This window comes from Diceros bicornis, chromosome 23, assembly GCF_020826845.1.
Source record: "Diceros bicornis minor isolate mBicDic1 chromosome 23, mDicBic1.mat.cur, whole genome shotgun sequence".
Lineage (NCBI taxonomy): Eukaryota > Metazoa > Chordata > Mammalia > Perissodactyla > Rhinocerotidae > Diceros > Diceros bicornis.
The window spans coordinates 37,333,077-37,360,129 of NC_080762.1; the positions used below are offsets into that span (position 1 = coordinate 37,333,077).

Consider the following 27,053-nt stretch of genomic DNA (forward strand, 5'->3'; position numbering starts at 1 on the left):
CTTTGGATTGGAGAGGGACAAATTTTTTATGGTCATATGCAATACGGGATAATGATACCCACGCTCCCAATATCCGGAAATTTCCAACCATAACAATTTCAATGCTTTAAGAGAGTGGGGTTTCTGCTCCCTGTGGTATTAAATAAGACTCAGATCCTTTAGAAATCCCAAAACTAGGGAAACTGCAAAAGTTTTTTTGTTGTTGTTAGAGGGCAGCTCTGTGAAATTCAAATATAAATGAGATCCCTAAAGCAGAATAATATAGTATTTTTTCTCACAACGTGATTCTATGAATTGCCAACAGTAGACACTGATGTGAAGCAAATGTAGGCACAGTTCAAAAGCCAAATCACATGCAGCAGCGAGAAGGGAAATTGATGCTTTTCCACTGTGTTTATTATATTAAATGACTAGCGTACTCATAGGGCTAGGAGACCCTTGGATATTGCAGTTTATATTCCTCCATTTATACTTCAGATGAATAGTAAATCAAATGAGAAATTGAGACATAAATAATTATTTCTAAAAATGATGGCATTACTCAAAGCCTAGAGTTAGAATCTCCTTAATTAACGACTGTCAGGTGGTTGGCAATGGAAACATTTGCAAGTCTTACATCGACTAAAGATGAAGAGATTTGTGAGCATTCGTGTCAATGGCAACAGAAAATAATTAAGAAACAATTTTTGGCTGGGAGGTATCTTTGTGATAATCTAATCTGACAGTGTCATTTTATAGCTCGATAGAGTTATGAAAACAGGTATATAAAAGTTAAATTACAACTAATAGCACATATTTAGTGACACAACAGGAACTTCAAACCACATATATTTTGGCTTCTGGTCCAAGACTTTCCATAATACAATGTCTCTTCTCTTCAAGAAATGGGGAAATACAGTTGTGATACTAAGAATTCAAGATGAAAAAAAGTCTAAATTCAACTCATTAAGGGGGTTAGGATTAAAATAACTCACACAGAAATGTAAATTGAAAAGAGAAGTCTTGCCTGGATACCAAATCAACCCAGCAGCTTGTTTTGATCACCGTGGCACACATCCTTTTACTTTCTCCTCCTCCTTCATCACACTGACATTGTGTCCCAGGGCCCTGAACCCAGGGAGGCTGGGCAGCAACAGGAGCTGAGCAGAATGGCAGTGCAGGCGGATGTTGAATTTTGTTCTTAAGTCTGACATTCTTTTACTTCTTTTTTTCTTTCTTTCTTTCATTTTTTTTTTTTTTTTTTTTGCTGAGGACAATTTGCCCTGAGCTAACATCTGTTGTCAATCTTCCTCTTTTTGTAGGTGAGCCACTGTCACAGCATGGCCACTGACAGACAAGTGGTGTAGGTCCGTGCCTGGGAACTGAACCTGGGCCACTGAAGCGAAGTGCACTAAACTTAACCACTAGGCCACTGGGCCCAGCCCTCTTTTAGTCCTTTTAAAAATGGGAGCCCCCTTCCCTCCTCCATACTGTAAGTAAACAAAGGCTACCTATCAAGAATTGCTTCTGCTCTGGGGAAACAGATGTCTGTATAAATGTTCTTGTTGGGTATGATTCTAAAGGAAGAGTAATAATTAAGAAGATAACTAATATTACTGAGCATTTACTATGTGGCAGAGTCTACACTGAGGACTTTATTATACATTGTCTACAAGATGGGAATAATTTCAATACTTACCTTATAGAGTTGTTTTGAGAATTAAATGAGATAATGAATCAAAGGGTTTAGAAAATGCCAGGCACACACACAGCTTGATGAAAGACAGCTGTTACTATTGTTATCTCATTTAATCCCAGCTATTTTATGCAAAGGCTGAGAGTTCAAGAATTGATCAAGAAGTCAGAACTAATATTTGGTGGCTTTGGATGCAGAACCCAGACCCATGCTCTTCACCACTAGTTGGCTTCCTGTGTCTTTCAGGAACTGTGGTGAATGAGAACAAGGAGTCTAGTCAGAGACTGAGGTGTATCTCCTGCTGTCTTGTACGTAGCTGGGCAAGCTTTAGCATGTTATCTGAGCCTTAGTTTTTTCATCTCTAAACTGGAATAAAAGCACTTACCTAGAAGGGTTGGTTGTGAAGAAATAAAATGTAACATATAACAGAGTAGTAGTTGGAAACTATATACACATTGTCCATTTTGAACTTTCTCAACGCATAGCTGGCCTGTCTACCTAACCTATCTTAGGGGTGGGTGGGATGGATAAGTTAGGATTTAGTCAAGAAGAAATAAAAAGAGAAAGGAGAATGTAATTTTCAGCTTCCGTCATATAGTACAAGATGTAAGCTGAGTTACTATTCTGAGAGAAGATTTTCTAATGCCTTTACTCCCTCTTTCATGTGTTAACATCTAAGATTGAGGGAAGCTCTCTGGGCTTTGGCCCAAGTGGTGGGTGTTAAATAATTGAGGGTAATATTAGAAACCAAGGGAAGCAGGGAGGCTTCTTAAAAACTACAGGAGCCGTCCAAGTCAACTTGGCCAGTATAGTCAGACACCTGAGATCTCGGGGAACAGTTTCCCCAAGCTGCCTTTGGGTCACATGTGGTATGGGTGGGACGCTGATGTGGCTGGGAAGCTTGCCAGAGGGAAATGCCATGAGGCAGTGACTGCCTGGCCTGAGACTGGGTGCCAGCCACAGCCAGACCCTTGAAAGGTCTTAACACCCAAGAAGCTGAGGGGAACCCGCGGCAGGCAGGCAGCTCCACTGAGTGTCCCTACCAGGAAGACCAAGGCCATAGCTATTCCAGCCTCAAACCAAAACAAACAGGACAAGCCGGAAGCAGGTAGACAAGAAGCATGGCCCTGAGGCTGAAAGATCTCAGGAAGAAGGTTCCCCTCCAGATAAAGCTTCTCCTGGGCTTTATCTGAAGCCAGATAAATTACCCTCAGTTATCTAATTTTGAGAAAAGCAGGTGAAAGAAGAGAATATCTGAGAGAATAAAAACTTTAAAATAACCAAAAGGGACTGTTTCAATCAAGGGCCAGCAAACTATACACCTGGTGGCCAGGTCGAACCACTGCCTGTTTTCGCAAATAAAATTTTACTGGAAAACAGCCACATCCATCCATTTATGTACTATCTACGGCCACTCTTGTGCTACAATGACAGAGCTGAGTTGCTGTGACAGACACCCTATGACCCACAAAGCCTAAAATATTTACTATCTGTCCATCTACGGAAAAAGTTTGCAACCCCTGATTTAAAGCATCAGGTAGATTTTAAAACATAATATGCATTTATTTATTTATTTTTCTTGATATTTGATGGCTCAGGTGGAAAGCCAGAGTAGTTTTAAGCAACCAACTCTACATTTTCTCTTTACTGCTAGTTAAATCGACATTAAACTAGGTGCCCATGACAGCTGTGTATAAATAAATATCACTGCAAGCCACAGAGTAGGTACAATATTCAATGACAGAATTTATATTAATTTTTCCCTGCCTCTTTCAAAGTGACCATATGTCTTATATATTTCTTAGTAGACAATGTAGTGTTGGGGATGTACTTAGCTGAGATAGAAAATGGGAGCGGGGCAGAGAGGAAACGAAAACACAATTCCTTGTCTTTACTCAATAAAGGCAGAGCTGAGTGTGCTGGCTGTGGGAAGGTGATGAGGTCACAGCCTCAGAGAGGCATATTTTCTCTTTGATGAGCTCTAAGATTTATCTCCTAAACTATAGCCTCAGGGAAGTGGGAGCCAAAAGGGCATTCCTTTAGCTTTAAATAGTCCCTGAAAGACTTGTTGAGACATTTTCTCAGTCCAGCTTCAAGAAAGAAGTCCTGCAATCTAGCTAACCCTAACTGTTAAGGCAAAGTTGTCATTGGCATAGCAACACAATTAGCCAACAGCAATGGTTAGTGTAAGATTCTGAAACATTTTGGAGTCAACTACCCTTTTGGAATAGATGAACACTTTAGAACCTTATCATGGAAAAAAATGAAAAAAGAAAGAAAGAAGGAAGCATATGAAATGGTTTGCATTCAATTTCAAGGAGCTTTTGTTTGAGATGTTTTCTAGAAAATTTGTTCAGGACCTCAGAACGGGGCACATGTAGAAGTCCTTGGATTTCTTATTATTCACAGATCATTTTCTGTAAATTCTTTTTTTTTTTTTGAGGAAGACTGGTCCTGAGCTAACGTCTGTTGCCAATCTTCCTCTTTTTTTTTTCTTTTTTCTGCCCAAAGCCCCAGTACATAGTTGTATATCCTAGTTGTAGGTCCTTCTAGTCCTTCTATGTGGGACACTGCCTCAGCATGGCTTGATGAGCGGTGAGTAGGTCCGTGCCCAGGATCTGAACTGGCGAAGCCCAGGCTACTGAAGCAGAATGCATGAACTTAACCGCTATGCCACCAGGCTGGCCCCTGTAAATTCTTCTTATCTTCCCCATTTATTTCCATCTTCTTCAACCCCTCTAACCTTGTCACACGTCTTGTGTTCACTTTATCATTTTTTTCCTGGTTCCAAATAAAAGCATAATAATGAAAGGGGAAAAATAAGATGGTAATGTGTATATCTTCTTATTGTACTAGTGGTCAGCCTTTTTTATTTGGGGATCCTTGTGTCTACTTCTCGCCAGGGGAAAAACCCTGGCAGATACTATCTTGTTTAACCTCTGCCTCCAAGCAATTCTGTACTTAACTGGTAAAAAATAACTGTTTCATTTCAATAGCTTTCTCCAGTAGAGAAGCTCTTCTAGGTATAATTTACATCTTTCTTGTTGTAATTTGCAACTATTTAATTTGCTTCTGTCACCATGTAGATGGAAAACATCTGGTCAACCTTTTTGCAGAGCTTCTTATATTCTTGAAAACAGTTATTAACAACCCTCAGCTATCCTTTCTTGAGTAGCAATCTAAGTTTCTTTAACATCACTTCATAATAATGTGCTGCTCTTTAAATACAAAGCTGTGATTGTTAGGACATTAATTTGAATTGTTTCAAGGAGTGGTGACGAGTTCGTATTTATCCAATCACATTTCTTTTATTTCAATCCCTAACGTGTTGCTTGTGCGTCTTTAAGGTGGGGCAAGTAGTGGTCCATGACTTTAAACGCAAGTGAGAGATTTACTGGACCATAGGATTTCATTTTTCCTCTCTTAACCAGTACAGGAAATTCCTCGTTTTAGAAGTCCTAATAAACACTTTTGTATTTCTCTTAGTCTTGATTCACAGAATAAAATTCCACGTTTCTCTTTAGAAAAACTAAACAACAATCCACAAAAACAATTATTAACTACTTTGTTGTGCAAATGATTTCTTAAAAGAAATTTTTAATGACAACAATGTGGCAATCACATTTATTTAAAAACGTAAAACTCTTAGCAAAGCTATAAGATGATAGTAGATCTTATGAAGTAGATAATATTAAAGAAAACAAAAGAAAATCTGTAGGGTTTTTCTTTTAAATGTCCATAACACATGCTAAATGATCATATTGTAAATATAAAAGACCAGGTGCTCCATCTTGCCAAATTCATACCTTTAAGAGACAGATGCAAGAATATTTTATCTCATAAAATATTCATCAATTTTTTTCTTTTGTTTTTGTTGAATAGGCTTTAAATGAAGCAAGAAAATAGTCAAGGAAACCTCTAGTGAACAAAGACTTTGAGAGAAAGACATGCTCAAGTCCCACCTCTCACCAAGAAAGAGGTAAGGTAGTACGGTTATGTGTGGTAGGTTCATCAATTCATTCAATATATATGATTTGTTACCAACTTTATTTTGAGCACTATTTAAGCTGCTGTTGATACAGCAGGTAAAGAAGATAGACAAGTTCTCTTTTCTCATGCAGCCAGCATTTTAGTGGGGGAGAGCAGACAATACAATAAAGACAAGTACACAAGAACGTATCAGTTAAGGCAAGTTGTTTGAAGAAAATAAAACACAGTACTAGACAGTGATTTGTGCCTATATGAATAAGATGACATAGGGACATTTAAGGGGAGACAAGCAGGTGCCAGCCCCTCAATGATCTGAGAAAAAGCAGAAGAGAGGAACTAAAGGAAGTAGAAAAATGTCATTGTGACTGGACAGAATGCTGTGTGCCTTGTGAAACTATTCATGTACAAGGAGTGCATTTCCTGCTCCTCTCTACCAGCACAGACTCAAACCTCCCACTTTCTATAAGCCCTTTCCCAAATCCAGAAGACCATCTATTTCAGACTCCAGCCCTTTAAAATTTTTTTGTATTTTAGTGTTACTGGGAAATTTCACACCTAATTATATATTATGTAAATGTTTCTGCATGGCTCTTTTGTGTCCTCAGGATATATAACTATGTCCTCAAGACTGAGAATTGTGTCTCTTTATTTGTTTTGTCCTCCATGGTGATAATCCTTTTGGACAAATGGTATGACAAAATAAAGATCTTGAGGCTTGTCCAGGATCTACCAAGACTTGCCACTTGACTCTGGAATTGTGACTTACTCATTTGATTTTCTACTTATAAAAAGGTTTTTATAAAAAGAAAAGAGTAGGGGCTGGCCCCATGGCTGAGTGGTTAAAGTTCCACGTGCTCTGCTTTGGCAGTCTGGGCTCGTTGGGTTCGGATCCCGGGCGTGGACCTACATCACTCACCAGCCATTCTGTGGTGGTGTCTCACATAAAAAATAGAGGAAGATCAGCACAGATGCTAGCTCAGGGCTAATCTTCTTTAAGCAAAAAAAGAGGAAAATTGGCAACAGATGTTAGCATAGGGCCAATCTTCCTCAGCAAAAAGAAAATAAAAATTTAAAAAACGAAAAGAATAATGCCTCTGGGGTAATAATCGCATCACCTTGCACAACAGTGACAAAAGTATGTTAAATAAGAGTAAAGTAGTAAATAAATAAAGTAGTTAAATGAAAAGTAAGGTTGAAGCTGCTGAGATTGAGCACATATACCAATGTATCTTAGAGATTTAATCCTTGGTTTAAGGACTTAAACCTGCTTTTTAGCTGCTAGTTGTCAGTTCTTAGAATTTAACTTTCAATGATTGTCCAGTTTTTTTAAATAACAAGGTTCTTTTCTTTATTGTCTTGACTTTTGGCAGCAATCTTTAAACACTGGGAGTATGATGCAGAAACTCACACTGCTAAGACTCTAATTTTCAAGAAAGAGGCTAAAAGATTACAGGGATTGTGCAGTTAATAAACTGACCATGTCTCAGTGATGTAGTGTTATTTTCCAAATAAAGAGACCAAGCGATCACTTGAAATTATTTTCAGATCCAGACACAGTCAGGAATAAGCATTTTGGCTGAAACAAAAATGTATCTAAAAATGCATACAGTGGTAAATGGCAGTGTCCCCAAGAAAAACATTAAAGGAAATCTTTTATTCCAGTTAGCTCACACTGATGATTTGAGGAGATATTTTCTATCCTTAGAACTGTCAAAAAATAGTCTACCAAAAATAGTCTTAAATATTAGAAAAATTCTTTATTCTGCTAGGTATTTTAGGACAGGATCTCAGGATGATGTTTCAGGTCACTTTCCTAATTTAAGGGTTGTGATGAGTGGGAGAAAACCAAGAATGGGCATCCCTTGAGTTGATGGAAGCCCTTGAATAAGGCAGAGGATTCAAAATTTTGCTGCATGGGCCCTCTTTAAGCTGTTATTTGGATTTTTAAAGTATTCAATATTAAAGATATCTCTATTTTGTTTTTATCTGGCTATAGAAAAATAAGGGTCATGCATCTGAGATAAAATCACCTTGGTTTGCAGAGAATGGCAACAAAAGCCCTAAATGTGGAGCTTAAAAGAGACTAGACTACATGAGGAAGAGGATGGGTGTCTTGGACAACTCCTGTGCCCTGCCTCACCATGCTCTGAGTCCCACCCAGTACTTCAACCTCTGCTTGCAGTGAGGTGACCACCTCCAGGCAGCCCTCCACCAGTTGTGGCAGATGCACCCCAACAGTGCCTTTCCTTGGGACACGTGCCAACCGCTCACTGCTTTGAGACTTCTCTGACACACTGAGTGTGGGACATTCTTGGGATCCTGAAAAGCATTCAGAAGTGCTAGGCAGCTAATATCTGAAGAGTCTACCTTGTCCAAATGCAGGTGGGAACTGACAGATGAATGCTTTTGTCTTTTATCCCCTAGGCAAACAGCTCTGACACATTTTGTAAGGCCCCCAGAGTGTGCCATGGGCTTGAGTGCCAGTCACCTGTTGGTGGCCAACTTGACAACGCATCCTGGAATAAGCATTCAGATCTTCCCTTTTTCACTTGTCCTGTTTTGTGCTCCTGTTCCTTAGGATCAGATGCTCCTTAAAATTCCTGACAATCAAGTCTTTGCCTCATGCTCTGCTTTCAGGACTGAAACTAAAACAGGAGAGACTTAGCGGAAGAAAGAAGGAAAAAAGCAGGAGGAGTGACCACATACTGTCCCCCAAACAGTAGACAGTTAATTGATTCACATTCTAAATCAAGACTATGAGTAACTTAGAGAAAGTAAGAGTTTTATGGAAAGCTGGGATTTTTTTTTTTTGAGTTACTACTTGACTCAGAACACAGTTCCCAAATGCCTCGTTCTCCAGGGTTTCAAATGTGGTGTCTGAATGGAGAGCTAGAAAATATATTTCCTTCCAATCCCAGGACACTAGCTCTTTGTCATTATTACATACTTTATGGACTTTTATTAACTTACAACAGAAACCATAGGAAAACCATTATCTTCAACCTATAAGGCAATGATTCTAAGTGACAGTAATAATATTTTCTTATTTTATTTCTATTCAACAGTATGTGCGTGTGTGTGTGTGTGTGTGTGTGTATGAAAGAGATTTTGTTCAACTGGTTTTAGCTAGTTCATTGGCTATTCTTTTTTTAAAGAAAAAAAAGAAAACAGTTTGAATTTGATATAATGTAGTTTGTGATCCTAATATATTAACATGGGTTGTTTTCAGTTGATGGTTACTATAAATCTCTGATGTTAACATTAAATCATATTTATAACCTATTTTAGACTTCTGCCAGAGGCAATCTTGAGTTTCTGTATTTACCAAATAAAACATTTAACTCTCATGGATCACAGTGTCAATTGTGGGCACCTACTATGCCCATTGTAAACTACTTACACTCCATTCCCATGAAATTTAGCATCTCCATAACATTCCATTTTATTACACTATTTCACGTCTTTGACTTACAAAAAAGAAAGGCTTAAAATGCCAAAGTGAGTTTGAGCTTCTTGAGATACTATGTACATACATACATTTCCTTCTCTGATCAAAAAGCTTTTATCCTTGTTCTTTGAAATATGATATATGTAATTTCTTAGACATTTCAAAACACATCAGAATGCAAGCATTTTTCGGTATCTAATTTAGCTGGAACTGCAAATGAGTCCTATTTGTTTTCAGGGTTAGTTTTATTTCATTAAGTCAGAATTACTTGTTTTATAATTACATGTGGAAATAAATAGCCTTTTCACAGGCTAATGAAAAAAATCACTCACTCAACTTTATTCCAAATTTATTTGGCTGGCAGAAAGTAATCTCTCACTCATCTCTATCATAAGAAATTAATTTCTCTTTCTCAACATAATAAAAAATTGTTGATTTGAATTTCCCTAAAAGAGTCAAAATCATAAACAATTTTAAAAAGCAAAGGAGAAAAATTTGGTAAACAAAGAATTAGAAAAGAGATTTGAACATGAGAGGAAAAGTTTTATTTATAATGTCTACTCATTTTAGACTAGTTCTTGAATTAAAAAAATATAAAAAGAGGAATAAACTGTCTAAATTTAAAATGATTGTGCATTTCTACAAAAAATACAACTTCTTCCTGAGAGATAAAAGTCTAATCTTAAATAGAAAAAAAAAATTACAAAACCAAAATACAAGCAACAACAAAATCAAACCAGACACACACACACACAATCTTAACAATAATAATAATAATAAAAAAAACCTATGACTTTCTAAGAGCTATGATTTTGTTTCATTTATTTCACTTAGCTGGCCTTTATTGAGTACTTACTATGCTGAGTACTTTATTTACAATATTTCATTGAATCCTCAAATAACCCTATCCTCCATGATAATGGCATTATATTACTATACTTAACTGGGGGTGACTTTAAAATGCAACTGAAACCATCAGCACAACTTAATTTGCTGTTAGAATTGACATAATCATATCTGCTACACATTCATCAGAATTTCCGTGGACAATACTAAGTTGCCCATCAGCAGATCAGTTATTCACTATTTGGTGGGTCACTGTAGTGGACACCGTGGATCACGACTCAGCTCTCTCTCTTCTGACCTCCCACTCACTCATTTCCCCAGTTGCTGGGCCTGTTGGCTACTGGCAGCTCACAGTAGAGTCCCTCCATGGCTGAATGCCTCTCCCAAATTTGCTCCTAGATTCACAATCTTGTCAAGGTGAGAGTACAAAGACCTGACCACCTTGCCTTGATGCAGGCCATCTCTGAAGGGCCATCCCATCTCCAGAGCTCCTAATGACCATATGAGGCCCCTGGAGTGGCCAAATGGAAGATTCCTTTGCTCCCTCTACCCAAGCTTGCTTCCCTTGCTTCTTTGTAGGTGTTCCCCAAAATGCGCCCCAATATAGCTCTGCACACATTTCCCTCTCTTTGGCTGTTTCTGGGGAACTGGCAGAGGCCTGGCAAGTTTTTTGACTATCACATGTGTTTCTAGATGGCACTCTAGAAAGATATTTTTGTTTTTGTTATATGAATTGGTGGTGACTCGTCTTAAAAATTTTCAGGTCCAAATAACTATTTCTGTTGTATATAGGAGAAAATTCTGGTATCTCGACCATCTATTTTAACCAAGTACCCGGAGAAGTTTCAATTCTTTATGAGAAAAATATTGATTCTGCCTAGAGTCTTCCTTTTTAGTACAAGTCTCTGAAAACGGGCAGCCTCGTTCTAAGGGCCCAAGTGAAAGCTGATTCTTACTCTTAAGGGCAACAACTCTCATGGCCACATACAACAGATCAGGTCTCTTTTCTTCTTAAAACATTTCAATAGCTTGCTGTGCACTAATCTAAAAAACGACAAAAACATCCAGACTTCTTATCACATCTGTAATATTTGGCCACTGGCAATTTCCAAACCTCATTTGATACCAGTTGCCTTTTGACTCTACATTCCAGCCACACTGGTCTCCTTACTGCTCCTTGAATGTGTCAAGTTTTTGTCCTCCTTACAGCCTTTGTTCTTGCTAGAATGCTCTTCCTACTCTTCAGAGGGTTTGTTTCTCTTTCTTCAGGTCACAATTTAAATGCCACCTTTACAGAGAGGGCTACATTGACACTACCTAAAGTAGCACTTCTCTCCCCAAGCACTCTCTCTCATATTTTTTTACTTCTTTACTTCATAGAAGTTATCATCTTGTTTATTAATTTATTTACTTGTTTATCACCCATTTCCTCTGAATAAAATGTAAGCTTTGTGAAGAATGCACTCTGTATTATTTTTCGTTGTATCCCCAGCTTATGTGCCTTGGACAATATTTATTGAGCATCTAACCATTATTGATACTCTTTGTTAGAGAAGAAACTACCATTATATATGATGTTCTTAAAAATGCTACTATGTAAGACCCTTTCTGAATTAAAAAACCCTTCAAATTGACCTCTTGAGAACTTTAAGTAACAACTTGAAAACTTCCTACTCTCAGTATGAACGTCCCCACAATAAAGAGATCATGAGTCACATCTTTAAAAATGTCAACAAACCACTTGGATCAGAAGTGTCCTATCAACAATTGTGTGAAGCACAGAACATGGTCATCAGGACCAATGGCTCTGAAATCAGATCATATAGCTTGACCACTTATGAACAGCATGATCTTGCGCAAGCTGCTTAGACTCTCTAAGAGTTGGATTTCTCATCTGTAAAATGTGGAAAACAGGAGCATCCCCCTCAAAGCACTTCTGTGAGGATTAAATGAAACAATATATGTAAAGAAGAGAGAGTCAACAGGTTTCCACTACCTTCTGTTCAGACCTAGCATCATCCACATCAGTATACCCTGCCTTCCTGCCTGATGCCATAGATGAGCTCTATTCCCATTAAAGTCAATCTCTTGATTTTTACAGTAAATCCCATCCCCTCTTGCCTAACCAAGAATATTGATTCCTTTCTTTCTATTATCATTCATTTTTTTCACTTTCTGTAGGATTATTTCTGTCACAATACAAAAAAAGTTTCCCATCTTAAAACAAGTAATCAAACAAACTTCTCTTGACCCTACTTCCCTGCCAGCTACTGACCTATTCCTGTATTCCACCTTACAGCAAAACTCTCCAAACTGGTTGTCTATATGTTCACTTTCTTCACTTTTTCTGTTTCTATTCCTATTAAATATATTCCAATCAGGCTTTTTCCGTTGTTACTTCATGAAACTCTTCTTCCGTTTGCTAAATCCGATGATCAATTCTCTGTCCTCATCTTACGTACTCTTACCTTGCTTATGAGTGATATTTGATATAATTACTCTCTCCCTCCTCCAGTGAAAACTTTCTGTTATTGCATCAAAATACCACATTCTCCTAGTTTTCCTTCTTCTTTAACTAATCACTCCTTCTCTACCCCTTCTTGGTTATGCCCATTCTTCTTAAGCATTCAAGTTGCAAGTGTCTCAGAGTTTAGTATCTGGTTCTCATATCCTCCTTTGTTCCACATATATGGGTAAGTTACCAAATGTGTATCTTCAGACTAGATCTCACCATGAACTCTAGACTCGCATTTCAAGCAGTCTACTTGATCTTTCCATTTGGATCTCCCAAAGACATGTCAAATTCATCATATGTAAAAATGAAATCTTGATCTTCCACAAACTTGTTCCATCTGTTGTCTTCCCAATCTTACTTTATGGCATCATCCTTTCAGCTGTTCAAGCTACGACTTTGGGGTATATGGGGGACTTCACTCTTTTCTCTCACACATATATCCAATTCAGCAGGAAATTGTGTTGGTTCTATCTTCAGCTTATATATAGAATTCACTACTTCTTTCCATTTTCAAGACTATTTTTAAACAAAGTCATTGTCATTTTTCTTCTGGAGTACTGATATAGCCTCTTCTTCCTGCTTATACTTTTACGCCCCTTATAGTCTATACTTAACCCAGAAGCCAGAGTATTTAAACTGTAAGTTGAATCATTCCACTCTTCTGCTTAAAATCTTCCACTGGCCCCCTGTGGAATGATAGAATATATATATGTATATATATATATTCCTGGCACAGAGCTCCTAAAACCCTTGTAATTTCCTAAATGATAAGAAAACTAGGAACTTCTTTTGTTCTAACGTTGGTCTTTGACTCTAGTTCTTGACACAGAGCTCCTAAATCCCTTGGAATTTCCTGGGTGATAGGAGAGTCTTTTGTTCTAATGAGGCAACTCTGGGTGGGCTCCTGGATTGGAGCTTGTTACCAGAAAGACCAAGCCATGATTAGAAGCTTGGAACATTCAGGCTCCATCCCCTATCCTCCAGGAAGGAGAGAGGGGTGGAAATTGAGTTAATGATCCACCATGCCTATGTGATGAAACCTCCATTAAAACCCCAAAGGTATAGGGTTCAAGGAGCTTCTGGGTTGGTGAACACATGCAGATGCTGGGAAAGTGGTATGCTCGGACAGAGCATGGAAACTCCGTGCCCCTTTTTGCATACCTTGCCCTATGTATCTCTTCATCTGGCTGTTCATCTGCATCCTTTATCATATCCTTTAGTATATAACAAACTGGTAAACATAAGTAAGTGTTTCTCTGAGTTTTTTGAGCTGTTCTAGCAAATAATTGAATCTAAGAGGGAGGAGGTCATGGGAACCTCTGATTTGTAGCCAAGTCAGACAGAAGTTGTGGGTAACCTGGAGATCTATTTGGGATTGGCATCGGAAGAGGATGGGAGAGTCTTGTGGGACTGAGCCCTTAACCTGTGGGATCTCATGCTATCTCCTGGTAGATAGTGTCAGAATTGAGTTAAAGCGTAGGACACCCAGCTGGTGTCACAAAGTTGGTGTATGAAAAATTCCCACACATCAGAAGTGTTTTGAGTGTGGTAGTAATGTGACAGTAAAGGAGAAACACAAAGGAGTAATGTAGGTTTCTCCTAAACTCTCCGCATTTTACTCAGATGAGCTTTAATGATCTTATTGTCTCCATCTTTACAGCTCTGTTCATTACTGGCTTTATTGACTCCTACATATATTTGCCACTAGATTGCTTTAGGCATTTGATTTAAGAACTTTCAAGATCTTTCATTATTATCTCAGTTTTGAAAACTAGAGGTTACGCAGTTGCTTACTAGAGATTAAGGATCACATGCAATAACTTCTAGCCCCAGAAGCCATCTTTAAATTCTTAATTATTTTGCCTCTTTCAAATTTAAAATAACCATTTTACATTTTCAGTATTTTTTTTTTCAGGCCCAGTAATTGAAACATTTAAGCAGAAAGCAAAAAAAGGTCCCAAGGTAAATGTATGGTGTAACATATATTTATTAGGTATCTGTTACTGGGTCAAATATCACATTTTAAAAAATCAATAGCACAGGAAATAGTTTATTTTTCTCAGTCAATGGCATTCTAAAGTTAATGGTTCTTGTTTACTGATAAAAGTAGAACAAAAATTAAAAAGCAAAATGATAAGCCTTTAATTTTAACTTTCAATTAATTAAAAAAAAAAGGTTGTTAAAAGCGAACGCTTATGGCTCCTACAAGGAACTCAGAGGAGCGTGTCAGAATTTTTTAAAGCGTGTCAGAATTTTTTAAAAAGTCGAATATAACATTATTTCAAAAAAAGACATTTTAAACTGCTATATTATGCTCGTAAGATAATTTTTGAACCACTGACGATGTACAGAATATGCCAATATTGCTATTGCTTCTCCGGTCTAATGTTACATTATCATATTTAACTGTCCTGGTAGTATAATTACTTCAAAGGTTTGATCCATTAAACCTGTCACTTACGTGACACTCTTTAAAATGGAAAGTATAGATCTCATTTTCTTTCTTTTTAGTGTTTCTGAAAAAAGGGAATTATGTGCTTTCTCTCCCCCAGTCTCCCCTTTTTTTTAACTTTTTATTTTTGACTGTGTGCTTTTGAAATTAATCACCATGTGTTCTTGAGGCATTTTCTTTACATACTCAAAATCACAAGCCTAATCTAAAATTTCAGTAGCTAATTAAATTTTTTGACAGGTAAAATATACAAAATAATATGAAGACAGTTTTAAATCTATCAGTGACAGTCACTTGCAGGAAGTGTAATTTGGACTTTAGCTACATTATGGAACTATAAAAATCTTTGGATCAGAATTTGGATCAGGATCAGAAATCTTTGGATTTCTTTATGTGTCAGGGTATGCCTGGATCTCAATTCAGATTTTTAACCTTAGTCTCATTGCTAGAATTCAGTAGAGAACACTTCTTATCTTGATTGCCATAGATAATTGTTGGTCAACTCTTTAGTTATCTTCTAGTGTAAATTTTTCTCTTACCACGTATGGATTATTCAAAGTAAACCCAAAACAAAGATTTACAATCTCATCCTAAAAGATCTTACTTTATAGTGACTCATTTACCTTAGGATTCTAGTTGCCTCTTGAGATTTCTTTAGAGAATTTGTCTAGACCAGCTCTGCAATAGACTTTCTGTGATGATGAAAATGTTCTATATCTATGCTATCCCATATGGTAGATATTAGCCACATTTGGTTACCAAGTACACGAAATATGGCTAATGTGACTGAGAAACAGAATTTTTAATTTTATTTAACTTTACTTAGTTTACATTTAAATTTAAATAGCGACATGTGGTAATTCTGGTTTCAACTGCAACATGTAAAGAGCTGGGAAGTCATCACTCCTGTCTTTAAAACAAAGAGAAAGCTAAGCAACTGGAAATCAATGACTTTTTTGGACCCAGAGAAGAACTGAGGTCATAGGGCAAACTGCTACGCTTAAATCTAGAGAGACAGATGAATCTTGAGAATTGCATCCAAGATCTCCTTACCTGGAACATAGCTGCTGGAGCCAAAAACTGGTAGGGACATTTAGATGAACTTTCATGAACTGCTGAGGCTGAGTGTTGACTAGCCTGGGTGAAAAAATTGTGAGGGCTGCAATCTTGGGGGACCTCCACATTTTCTTGGGTTTTACCTCCAGAAAGCCCACCAGGTTCTCACAATGAAGAACCAGAATCCCCTCCTGTTTCCGGTAGGGGAAGGGGGAAATAATCATTGTGAAATACACCTAGAGTAATCTCCATAACCAAGACCGTCTCTCTTAAGGAACAGACTTTACCAGAGCCTTATCTGACCTGGTGGAAGTGCATTTCTCCAACTCTAGCCCCCTCTAGCCTTCCGCTATAACCTAAGAAGAAATAAAAAGCTACGAAAGATTTATAATGGTCATAGCCCAGGGACATAAACCCATTAATAGACTGAGATTCAATAATAAGATTACAGAACACTTCCCCACCACCTACACCTTACCACTACACCGACAGGACTCCAGTATAACAGCAGCAGATTGCAGCTGAAAGAGCTGCAAGATGCAGGCTCCATCTAAGGAAGCTTTCTAAGGGAACTCTAAGAGGAAACAGAACACAAAGACAACAGTGGAGACAAAACAAGGACACTAGCAGGAAGTGAAGTCTCTGGCACCTACAGCTATAGCAATCATTAAACACAGCCTAACTGCAAGCCAGATTAACGTAAAACCTCACCCTAAAGCCTATTTACCTCCGTTCCTATTAAGTGATGCACCATTTCAGATTTTCAATGAAAAATTATAATATATGCTTTAGGCAACAAAAAACACATTGTGAAGAGGAGCGACAAGCCTCAGAACCAGATCAGATATGACACAGATTTTGGAATTATCAGACAGAGAATTTAAAATAACTATAATTAATATGTTAAGGGCTTTACGGAAAAAATAGATAATATGCAAAAACAGATGGTTAAGTCAAGCAGAAAAAAGAAAGTTCTAAGAAAGAATCAAAAGGATTCGAAACCACTAAATAGAAATGAAATATGCCTTTGATGGAGTCATCAGTAGACTGCACATGGCCAAGGAAAGTGAGTCTGAAGATTTGTCAATAAAACTGTCCCAAACTAAAATACAAAGAGAAAAAAGAATAAGAAAAAAAAAAAAAAACAGAACAGAACATCCAAGTACTATAGGGCAATCTCAAAAGGAGTGACAGATACATAATTAGAATACCAGATAAAGAAGTAAGAAAAAATAGAGCAATGTTTGAAATAATAATGGTCAAGAATTTTCCAAAATTAATGACAGGAACCAAACCACAGATCTTGGAAGTTCAGAGAACAAGGAGGATAAAAAACAAAAACTGTACACTGAGGCATACGATTTTCAAACAGCAAAAAACCAAAGACACATAAAAATCTTGAAGAAGCCGGGGCGGGGAGGGTAAAAATACTTTTCTTATAAAGTGACAAGAGATTTTCACATATTGAGGTATAAGGGGTAACTATTTAGGTTCAAAACTGATTTCACTTGAGCTAAAAAGCCTGACTTATGGCCTATCAAACATACGTTGTACATCTGCTTTAACCATTAAAGTAAAGAATGCACTCTCTTAAGATAAGATAAGAGAGTGCATACTTCCCCGCCTACACCCTATTGGTAACCCCTTATTAGTCCCTTTCCCTACATCAGGGTCATGTTGATCTGCTCATTTGCAACTGAATACCTCTTTGAAACTTTGATGAATATGTATCCTGGGTGTGTTTAATGTATGTTCTTTGTTCTAAAAAGATATAAGACTGTATTGAAAACCATGCTTCTCCAGAGGGCTTTCTTCGTTTCTGGAAAAGTCCTTCCTGTGTTATAATCCTCACTCTGGCTCAAGTAAAACTCATCTTATTTCTCTTATCTATAGAATGGTTACTGGTTATTTTGTGTCAACAAAAGAAAAAAGGATAATAATTACAGTGGACTTTTTATCAGAAACTACACAAGCATGAAAAGAGCAGAGTGAAATATTTAGTATTGAAAAAAAACCCCACCATTCTAGATCTCTAAATCCTGAGAAATTATTCTTTAAAGCAATGGAGAAATAAAGACTTACTCAGCCAAAAAAAAAAAAAAAAACTAAGGCAATTCTTTGCCAGCAAATCTGCCCTCCAAGGAATGTGGAAAGAGTGTTCTCAGGGTTGAGAAAAATGATATGTTGGAAACTTGTATCTACATAAAAAGAAAGAGTGTCAGAGAAGGAATAAATGAAGGTAAAATAAAATCTTTTATTTTTCTTATTCTTAATTAATCTAAAAGATAACTGTTTAAAGTAATAATAGTAACAATGTATTGGGTGATTTTAGCATACAGATAAGTGAAATTAATGACGACTGTGTCATAATGGATGGGAGAGAGGAATTGGGAATGCTCTTATACGAGATCTTCACTACACATGTGGTGGTATAGTGCTATTTGAAAGTAGACTTATATTAGTTAAAAATGTATATCGTAAATTCTAGGATAACCACTAAAATTTTTTAAAAAAGAAGTATAGGGGACGGGCCCGTGGCTTTTGGCTTAGCTGTTAAGTGCGTGTGCTCCGCTGCTGGCGGCCCAGGTTCAGATCCTGGGTGCGCACCGAGGCACCTCTTCTCTGGCCATGCTGAGGCCGCATCCCACATACAGCAACTAGAAGGATGTGCAGCTATGACGTACAACTATCTACTGGGGCTTTGGGGGGGAAAATAAATAAATAAAATCTTTAAAAAAAAAAAGAAGTATAATTGATATGCTAAGAACAGAGACAAAATGAAATCATATAAAATACTCAATTAAAACCACAGAAAGCAGAAAAAGAGAGGAAAAAGAAACAAGTGCAATGAATAGAAAACAGTAGCAAACACAGTAGACATTAATCTTGCTATATCAATAATCACTTTAAAAGCTCTAAATATACCAGTTAAAATATAGTTAAAAATAAGACTCAATAATATGTTCCTTACAAAAATTCTACTTTAGTTATAAAGACAAATAGTTTAAACGTAAAAGGATGGAGAAAATAATTAAAAGTAATTAAAAGAAGGCTGGAGTAGCTATCTTAATTTCAGACACAACATACATGACATTAAGAAAAATTATCAAAGATAAGGATGGACATTATTTAATAATAAAGGAGTCGGTTCTCCAAGAAGTCATAACAATCCTTAACATGTATGCATCTAACAATAAAGCATCAAAATACATGAGACAATAACTGATAGAATTGCAGGGAGAAATAGACCAATCTACATTTATAGTTGGAGACTTCAACGTCTTTGTTTCAGTAATTGATAGATTAAGCAGGTAGAAAATCAGTACGAATATAGTTGATCTGAACAGCACCATAAAAGCCACCTGCAGCTAGTGGCTGCTGTACTGAACTGTGTAGCCCTAGTCTCTTGCTACTCAAAATGTGGTCTTTGGACCAGCAGCATTGCTTTGCTTTGAGCTTGTTAGAAATCCAGAATCTCAGTCCACACTCCAGACTTACTGAATCAGAATTTTTATCTTGAGCGAAACATCCAGGTGATTTGTCTGTATATTAAAGTTTGAGAAGTGTTGTACTGAGTCATCAGAAAACCTAAACATTCTCTAGGATCAGACTGGGACATCTACTGCCACTTATCATTCAACTCTGATCATTAGCAATATCTATTGGTAAATATCATTGGATCATATTTGAAGATAGAAAATAGTGACAGCATAGCAGTATTGGCATCCTCTGGAAGCTTTGAAGCAATACATCTTTACTTCTAAAGGCAATCATTTTTGCAAACTCCTTAAAGTATCTTTCACCCAAAACCACCTATGGCTATGCCTGCAGCAGGTTATGCACAGACTTGATATATATTCTTCATGCTCAAATTATAATATTTTATATGTGGTAATACCTCAGATATATGAAGTGTATCTTCTGGATGATTGCACATATCCAGAGTGGCAACAGCATCAGAGAAGAGTCACAGGGGGTGAGGAAGTGATAAAAACAGCCATCAGTTTATAAGAGATTATGCACATAATCAAGAAATGTAGAAGAGTAGATGGCCCAAATAATACAACGTGGTATCAGTAGCCAACTTCCCAAATGGAAAGAAAAGGGATATTTATGGTGACTGGTTATGACTGAAATGCCAAGTCCCTTGGTGAGAAGAACCAAGAGAGAACAGAGTCATAAGAGATAATAAATAGGGAAAAAATGAAGAAATTGTGGCACTTGGCCCTCACTAATGGGTACAACTACGGGAAAGAAAAGGCAGCTCACACTCTGAAGAAAAGTTGGGAGGAAGCATGAGAAAAGTTGAAAAGTTTTGCAGTAGAGCAAACTGCCCTGAAAACCCCAGCATCCTCAGGGTAATTGCAGAATCCTAGACTTAAAGTTCTGCAGTACCTACAGGGTCCTGAAAATACATGATGAAATAAGCAAACTACGTCCTATTATTTGACTTGCCTCAGAGAACATCACTGTCTTCAGAAGGGGCATGCTGAAGGCAGCTCTCGTGATTGATTCCCAGGCTGGGTGCACCACTGTAGTGTGGCCCCGGTGACATTGTGACTTTTCAAACACCCAGCCTGTTCTTTACTGCTCCCTTGCCTGCACCAGCAGCAAAGCCCAGCCAACTCTCCAGCGATGCCACAGTTTCTGACTTTTCTTTCCAGTGAACAGATCAAAAGGCACCCTCATCTTTGTGTACTGTCACGGTCTTGGCCAAAGACTTTAATAATCAAATAACTGTGAGCCTATTCTAGTGGGTCTCAATGGCCTTTGTATTTTACATTGAGGCTTCCTTTAGATTGTTGAGTGTACCTGCTAAGAAACCATCCACAAATCATGATACTACAGAATGATATTAGGACTCCTTAGACAGACCTCATTTCAAAATACAACGTCCCTGAATAGCAGTATAATGCCTAATAGTCCAGTCTGGAAAAACGCCTTTAAACATTCTACCCCAGCAAAAATTTGTAAATCAATTATTATAAGTTTGAGCAGAAGAAGGACTGGTTGACTTCCTGACTATGCTAATACTTTGCCTTCAAAGAAAACTTTTATTGATTGGAAATATTTCAGCATCCTGGGTATTTGGCATATTTTACCTGGGGTGTAGTGGATACAAGCAAATGCTTTGAAAGATAAAGATATTGTTTTTTAACTGGTATTGCCACTTATTTGTGCACCAAATAAAAGATTCTGTCAGTAGAATTCTCTTATTTCAATTTGGCAAGGCCACTTGCTCTTGCTCAATTTGTGAGCTTGCCCGGAGGAAACAGTGCTAGCACTTTGTGATATTTCCCTATCGTGCTGTATGACCTCATTGTTCAGCCTGTGGCTGTGGATGATACTGAGAATATGCAATTTGATTACAAAAGAGATTTAATGAGAAATGTAACACATTATGCAGACAACATACAAAAGTTTAGAACATTAGAGGTACAATCCTTGAAAATTGCTTGTACCTAGGATTCTGTTTAAATTCAAGTACTAAGAAAAACCTGGAGAATCTTGTGATCCTTAAGTCGCAAGAGAATTGTCGCTTTTATGATTAAAAAGTGGACAAATTGGATGAAAAGATGCAGAATTTCAACAATTGAGACGTATAAAAAAGAACCAAATGAACATTCCAGAACTGAAAATATACTGTCTGAAATTAAGAACTCATTTGATGTGTTTGAGAGTAGATTGTGTTTGGAGGAGTAAGGAACTCAGAAAATCCACTAGCACAAATTCTTGGAAAAGTGAACACCCCTCCTTCATACCCTGTGATAAAAGGTGTAGAGGAATGGGTGCACTTTCTTAGAGATATCTGGCATTCACTATATTAGTAATACAGAAGTTATAGGTACTGCTTTTATTTTTTTCAGTCTACACAATAGAGTTTCTATTTAACAGAAAATGTGAATTCCCAGTATAGCTAAAATGTGTGAAGCTGTCTCCAGATCCCATAAATATTTGTGTGGTCCATAAGTATTCATATACTGTCACCTCAGGTACTGAAACTATTTACTATTCTTTCTAAATAAACCCAATCTGTCTATGTCTGTCTCTATATCTATATCCATATCCATACCCATATCTAGCTACATCTATATAGCTATAGCTAAAAAGCCTCTTCCTTGAGCTTGGTCATTCTTGTGCCAATCATTGTTTTTACTCTGCCGTTATAAAGTTAAATTAATCCAGATTTTCCTTTACTGAAGGAATATATCCTTCTTAATTTACCCTATAGAAGTAGCTGGAAGTTATCCTGTGATTATAATTTGCCTTTCCATAATTATAATTTAGGAATAGAATATTCAATCGTCTTTCCTTCCTTCCTTCCTTCCTTCTTTCTCTTCTCTTCTCTCTTTCTCCTCCATGCACACACACACACTCTCACCATCATCATCTTATCATCATTATTATTATTTCTATCACCTTAAGTAAATAATAAGCACTAGTAGAGAAAAATCCAAATGTGATCATTTTTGTCATGAAAAGGGATGATATTTGTAATGCAAATGTATTTATAGATACATCTGCAATTTCATTTTTCCATGTTGTCACCAAACTCCATTTCCACAGATAGTTAAGAGCTAACTATCTATGATGGGGGAATTATTAAAAATCATTAATAGGGTCAATGCTGGTGGCCTAGTGGTTAAGTTTGGTGAGCTCTGCTTCAGTGGCCTGGATTTGGTTCCCGGGTGCGGACCTACACTGCTGGTTGGTGGCCATGCTGTGGTGTCCGCCCACATGCAACACAAAGGGAGACTTGCAACAGATGTTAGCTCACGGCGAATCTCCCTCAAGTGAAAAGAGGAGGATTGGTGACAGATGTTAGCTCAAGGCAAATCTTCCTCAGCAAAAAACAAAAGAAAAAAGAAAAAAAATCATCAATATATATTATTAGGTTGTCTTTCCCACGTTTTTTGACTGACTCAGGACAGTTCAGTAAATCATCAAGTTGGACACATTTTTATCATTACATATGAACAATCTAGTAAGTAATGCCTTGAAAGTTTACAGCTTTTTTAAAGTTTATAGTTTTTTAAAGCTTTCAAATACATTATTCCAACTACAGTGACCAGTTATTTCACTGCGTTAATCTGAGTGGCTGTTACCCAAACCAGGTAAACAAAGCCTTTGTTGTTCAGCTAGAAACACAGTCAGTGTTTTGGAAATTAAAGATGGCAATTAAAGCTATTTATTCTGCAAACCCAGACTGCATAACTGTGGTATCTTTCATCAACACAAATAATTAGTTGCTGAAAAGATTGAGGAATCCAGAATTGCTCCCTCCCCACTCCTACCCCTAACTCTTCATAGAACCACAATCCCATCGTTGGCACAGATTCCAGAATTCCCAACTTTAATTCAGTGTGCCAAAAACTAAATTAGTAGTGTTCACACCATTTTAAGCTTTGAGCTATCTTTTAAATTGGAAACGGGGCACGGCAGTATTTTTAAAAGATCAGTCAGAAACCTTGTATGTAACTAAGAAGTGTCCTGATGATTCTTCTACTTTTACCTAATTTTATCTGATGTTCAGCCTGATTCACTTTTTTGTCTTTTTCTAATAATATAAACTTAAACCAGTGAAAACAATATATCCAAGAAATAATCAGTGAATATAAAGTAGAACAGCAAAAAGTAGCTGAGGTAGTAATGAAAAGTATATCTGTTTAACTTTATCACTAAGAAAGCGTGAATTAGTGATGCAATTCACCAAGACTTTCCATTACCTCTAAAGCCAAAATAATAAATGTCTTTGGAATCCTATTGATACAAGATTCACTTATGAAACTGTAATGCTTGATTCATTCAGTCATTTATTCAACAAATACTGGCCTCCTATTAGGCCCTGAATTGAAGGACTATGCTAAGGATTGAGATGATGGAAAGATCAATGGATCTTGGATCCTGGCTCCAGGAGAAGACAGTTTAGAGCACAAAGGGTAATTTGAAATACCATGAGCAGACTTTATATGAGTGAAAGAGAACAAGTCAAAAAGATTTAGTCAGTATAATTATCCCGGCCCTGAAAGCCTGTTTTGGAAGACATTTTTACAAATTACACATTTGTAAATCATCTTACAGACATATAGGTCTACCAATGCATTTGGTCTTACAGAACCATCTTAATAACTTATATTCTAATTTCTCATGCCTTACTTCATTGTATGATTTTTGGAAGGGAGTTCTAGAGAAGAGTTGCTTTTAATTATTTTTTCCCCCTTTGGCTCAACTTAATGGTTAGTACATCATCATTCAGAGAGAGCAAAGCCAAGGAAGTAGCAGATATTCTATGAGCAAGTGCTTAAAAATAAATTTAGCAAATGATGCTCAAGTCCTGAGGATTCAAGCCTAGTTGGATGATACAGGAAAAAGGAGGGGGAGCTTGAATTTTAGTCATTAATGGTACAGAATGAAGTCACGGACATTGGGGTGATGAACCAGCAAATCTAATGTCATGGCAGCAGCACAGATGGCTCGAGATCCTTTCCTTCTCCCCAGAATATTTGATCATCAGAAGAACACAGGAAGTCCTTGTCTGAGGGCTGGTGAATGAATGCCTGGTCTCTAAAGTCATAGAAGGAGTGATTGAGGAATTAAAGACCAATCTCTTTTGCCCTGTTGCAAATGATTTCCGTCTGAGAGAAGTTAATAACTCCCTTTGACAGGTCATGAATTCAAATAGATTAACATTTGATATCTATAACACAGAAAGTTTAACTTACATAGTACAGTGTTTACTTGTTCAATATTATACACATATAAAATGAAGAAAATCCTTTTCTCCAAACTTCCATTATGATATGAGGATGATTAAAGGCCATCAGCTTTTACCCTGTTTTGAAAATATATATTAGAAATAAAGTCAGCAAGAGTGTGTCCCCTTATTTATTTATTTAGAAACACGAAATGTGAAATATAAAGCTAAAGCAAATAGCATTGTGAGAATTATGGTAAACACTAATCATATTTTCTTCAGAACAGCAGATTGCAATAGCACTATTTAAAAGTCACATCGTAGGGGCCAGCCCGGTGGCGCAAGCGGTTAAAGTGCGCGCGCTCCGCTGCGGCGGCCCAGGGTTCACTGGCTCGGATCCTGGGTGCGCACTGATGCACCGCTTGTTAAGCCATGCTGTGGCAGTGTCCCATGTAAAGTAGAGGAAGATAGGCATGAATGTTAGCCCAGGGCCAGTCTTCCTCAGCAAAAAAGAGGAGGATTGGCATTGGATGTTAGCTCAGGGCTGGTCCTCCTCACAAAAAAAAAAAAAAAGTCACATTGTAGGGGGCTGGCCTGGTGGCACAGTGGTTAAGTACATGTGTTCCGCTTCAGCAGCCCAGGGTTCACTGGTTCAGATCCTGGGCACGGACCTACTCATTGCTCATCAAGCCATGCTGAGGTGGCGTCCCACATAGAAGAGCTACAGCTCTACAACTATGATATACAAATATGTACTGGGGGTTTGGGGAGAAAGAAGAAAAAGAGGAAGATTGGCAACAGATAGGGCAGGACCAATCTTCCTCAAAAATAAATAAATAAATAAATAGAAGTCACATTGTTGAAGCCGTGTCTAATCATCTTTTCTAATAATGTTTGTTCTACTAGTGATACTTAAAGATTGGATAACGTAATTGATATAAATGAAATTTCAGATTTACAGAGAAAAATAAATGGCAATGGAAATCACATTTGCTATAAATATATTCTTTTCATTTGCATCATATCATTATGGAAAAATCTCTATATTTTTTTGATAAGATTGTCTCTAAAGAGAAGACAATAGTAAAGTTGAAGACAAGTGATCCTTGGATTATTAAAAGAGAAAAAATGCAAGGCAGAGTTGCTCTATGTTAATATGATATTGATTTAAATTATAATAGCAGACTGAGTGTTCTCACTAAGAAGTGGATTCATTTCTTGTTTTGGAAAATATGTACATAAAAATAAGTTATATAATATTTTGAAATCATTAGTTGAATTAACTTTATAATCCTTATCGGCATTTCTGAGGTTTAAATTCTTCTACATTGTTTTTGCTTCATTTAAAGAATTATTAAGATTGAACTTAGATTGGTTGAATTTAAATGTCATCACTTGTCTAGAATAAATACTAAGCTAGAACTTTCCTTATAACTAACGTAAATATCCCCAAGTCTAGGAGTATCATTCACTCTGATTCAGTGCACATTCCCCTAGTAGCATTACTAGGCAATCTCTTCCAAGAGAAAGCACAAAAGAAACTCATCAGAATAATAGAAAGATTATGAAAAGAGCAAGTTTCTTTACATTTTACCTTATTTAACATTTATTTAACAAATTTTGAGGAGCTCAAGACCCTCCTCTGTGATATATTCAGTGATTTTGGTAACAGACTTCTGAGGTACTGTGGACAGAAGAATCACATCCATTTCACAATTATATGAGGAATGAAGGTGAAGGTATTGATAATATTATATAGAATCAAAGAACAAATAGAAGTAACCAGAACTTGTTTAGCCTTCTTAGCTAGTTATGATTTCATGTCTTTCTCTAGGGCTAGGTATACTTAAATTGGTTCCTTTGAGGACAAGGTTCTAGGTGGAAGGTTTGTCTTTTATTTCTCTCTTTTCTCCAACAATAAACCAACCCAACTTTAATGAGAACTGAGCAAAAAAAAGAACATTTGAAACTAGCATTTCCTGCTTATTATTTTATTTAATGGTAAGATGCTTCAGTTCTTTAGGTATAGGCAGTCACAATTTACACATTCAAGATCCAAATTTCAGCGCATAGTAGAAAGGAGATATTTCATTTATATTTTATAAGAACTGGGCTTATGGTGAGAAGAAATGAAAAGAGATATAGTGCTTAAAAAAAGTCCAAAAAACAAACAAGTATGTTCCCAAGGATCCAGGGGGAAAAGGTGAGCTAATTAACAACAACAAAATTAGAAACAGATCATTGTGATAGGTGTGCTGGCTCATAGATCTGATCCTCAAAGTATTTGCAGGTTGAAAGGAAAATTACCAGTCCTGGACCAGTGTAAAAGTTCAAAAACTTGCTAGTAGCACTACATATTCCATTGGTGAAGAGAAA

The 27,053-nt window shown here is 37.0% G+C and overlaps 1 protein-coding gene and 1 long non-coding RNA gene across 7 annotated transcripts in view; one reads left to right on the plus strand and one right to left on the minus strand.

Annotated features, from left to right (window-relative positions):
• The window catches only part of FUT9 (fucosyltransferase 9), a 100,951-nt gene that overhangs the window by 32,847 nt on the left and 41,051 nt on the right, over positions 1 to 27,053 (minus strand). The window contains exon 1 of one of the 5 annotated variants that reach the window (XM_058566606.1): positions 15,980 to 16,547. The exons of the other annotated variants lie outside the window; for them this stretch is intronic. Within the exon in view, the coding sequence (XP_058422589.1) occupies positions 15,980 to 16,019 (40 nt within the window). The 5' untranslated portion in view covers positions 16,020 to 16,547. Of the gene's footprint in view, positions 1 to 15,979; positions 16,548 to 27,053 lie in introns of those variants that run through there. 5 annotated transcript variants of the gene reach the window in all.
• The window catches only part of LOC131420520 (uncharacterized), a 35,703-nt gene that overhangs the window by 4,255 nt on the left and 4,395 nt on the right, over positions 1 to 27,053 (plus strand). Inside the window, exons 2-3 of one of the 2 annotated variants that reach the window (XR_009223553.1) lie at positions 5,558 to 5,654; positions 7,708 to 8,776. This is a non-coding gene — a long non-coding RNA (uncharacterized LOC131420520). Of the gene's footprint in view, positions 1 to 5,557; positions 5,655 to 7,707; positions 8,777 to 27,053 lie in introns of those variants that run through there. The other variant, XR_009223554.1, reaches the window with a different exon arrangement.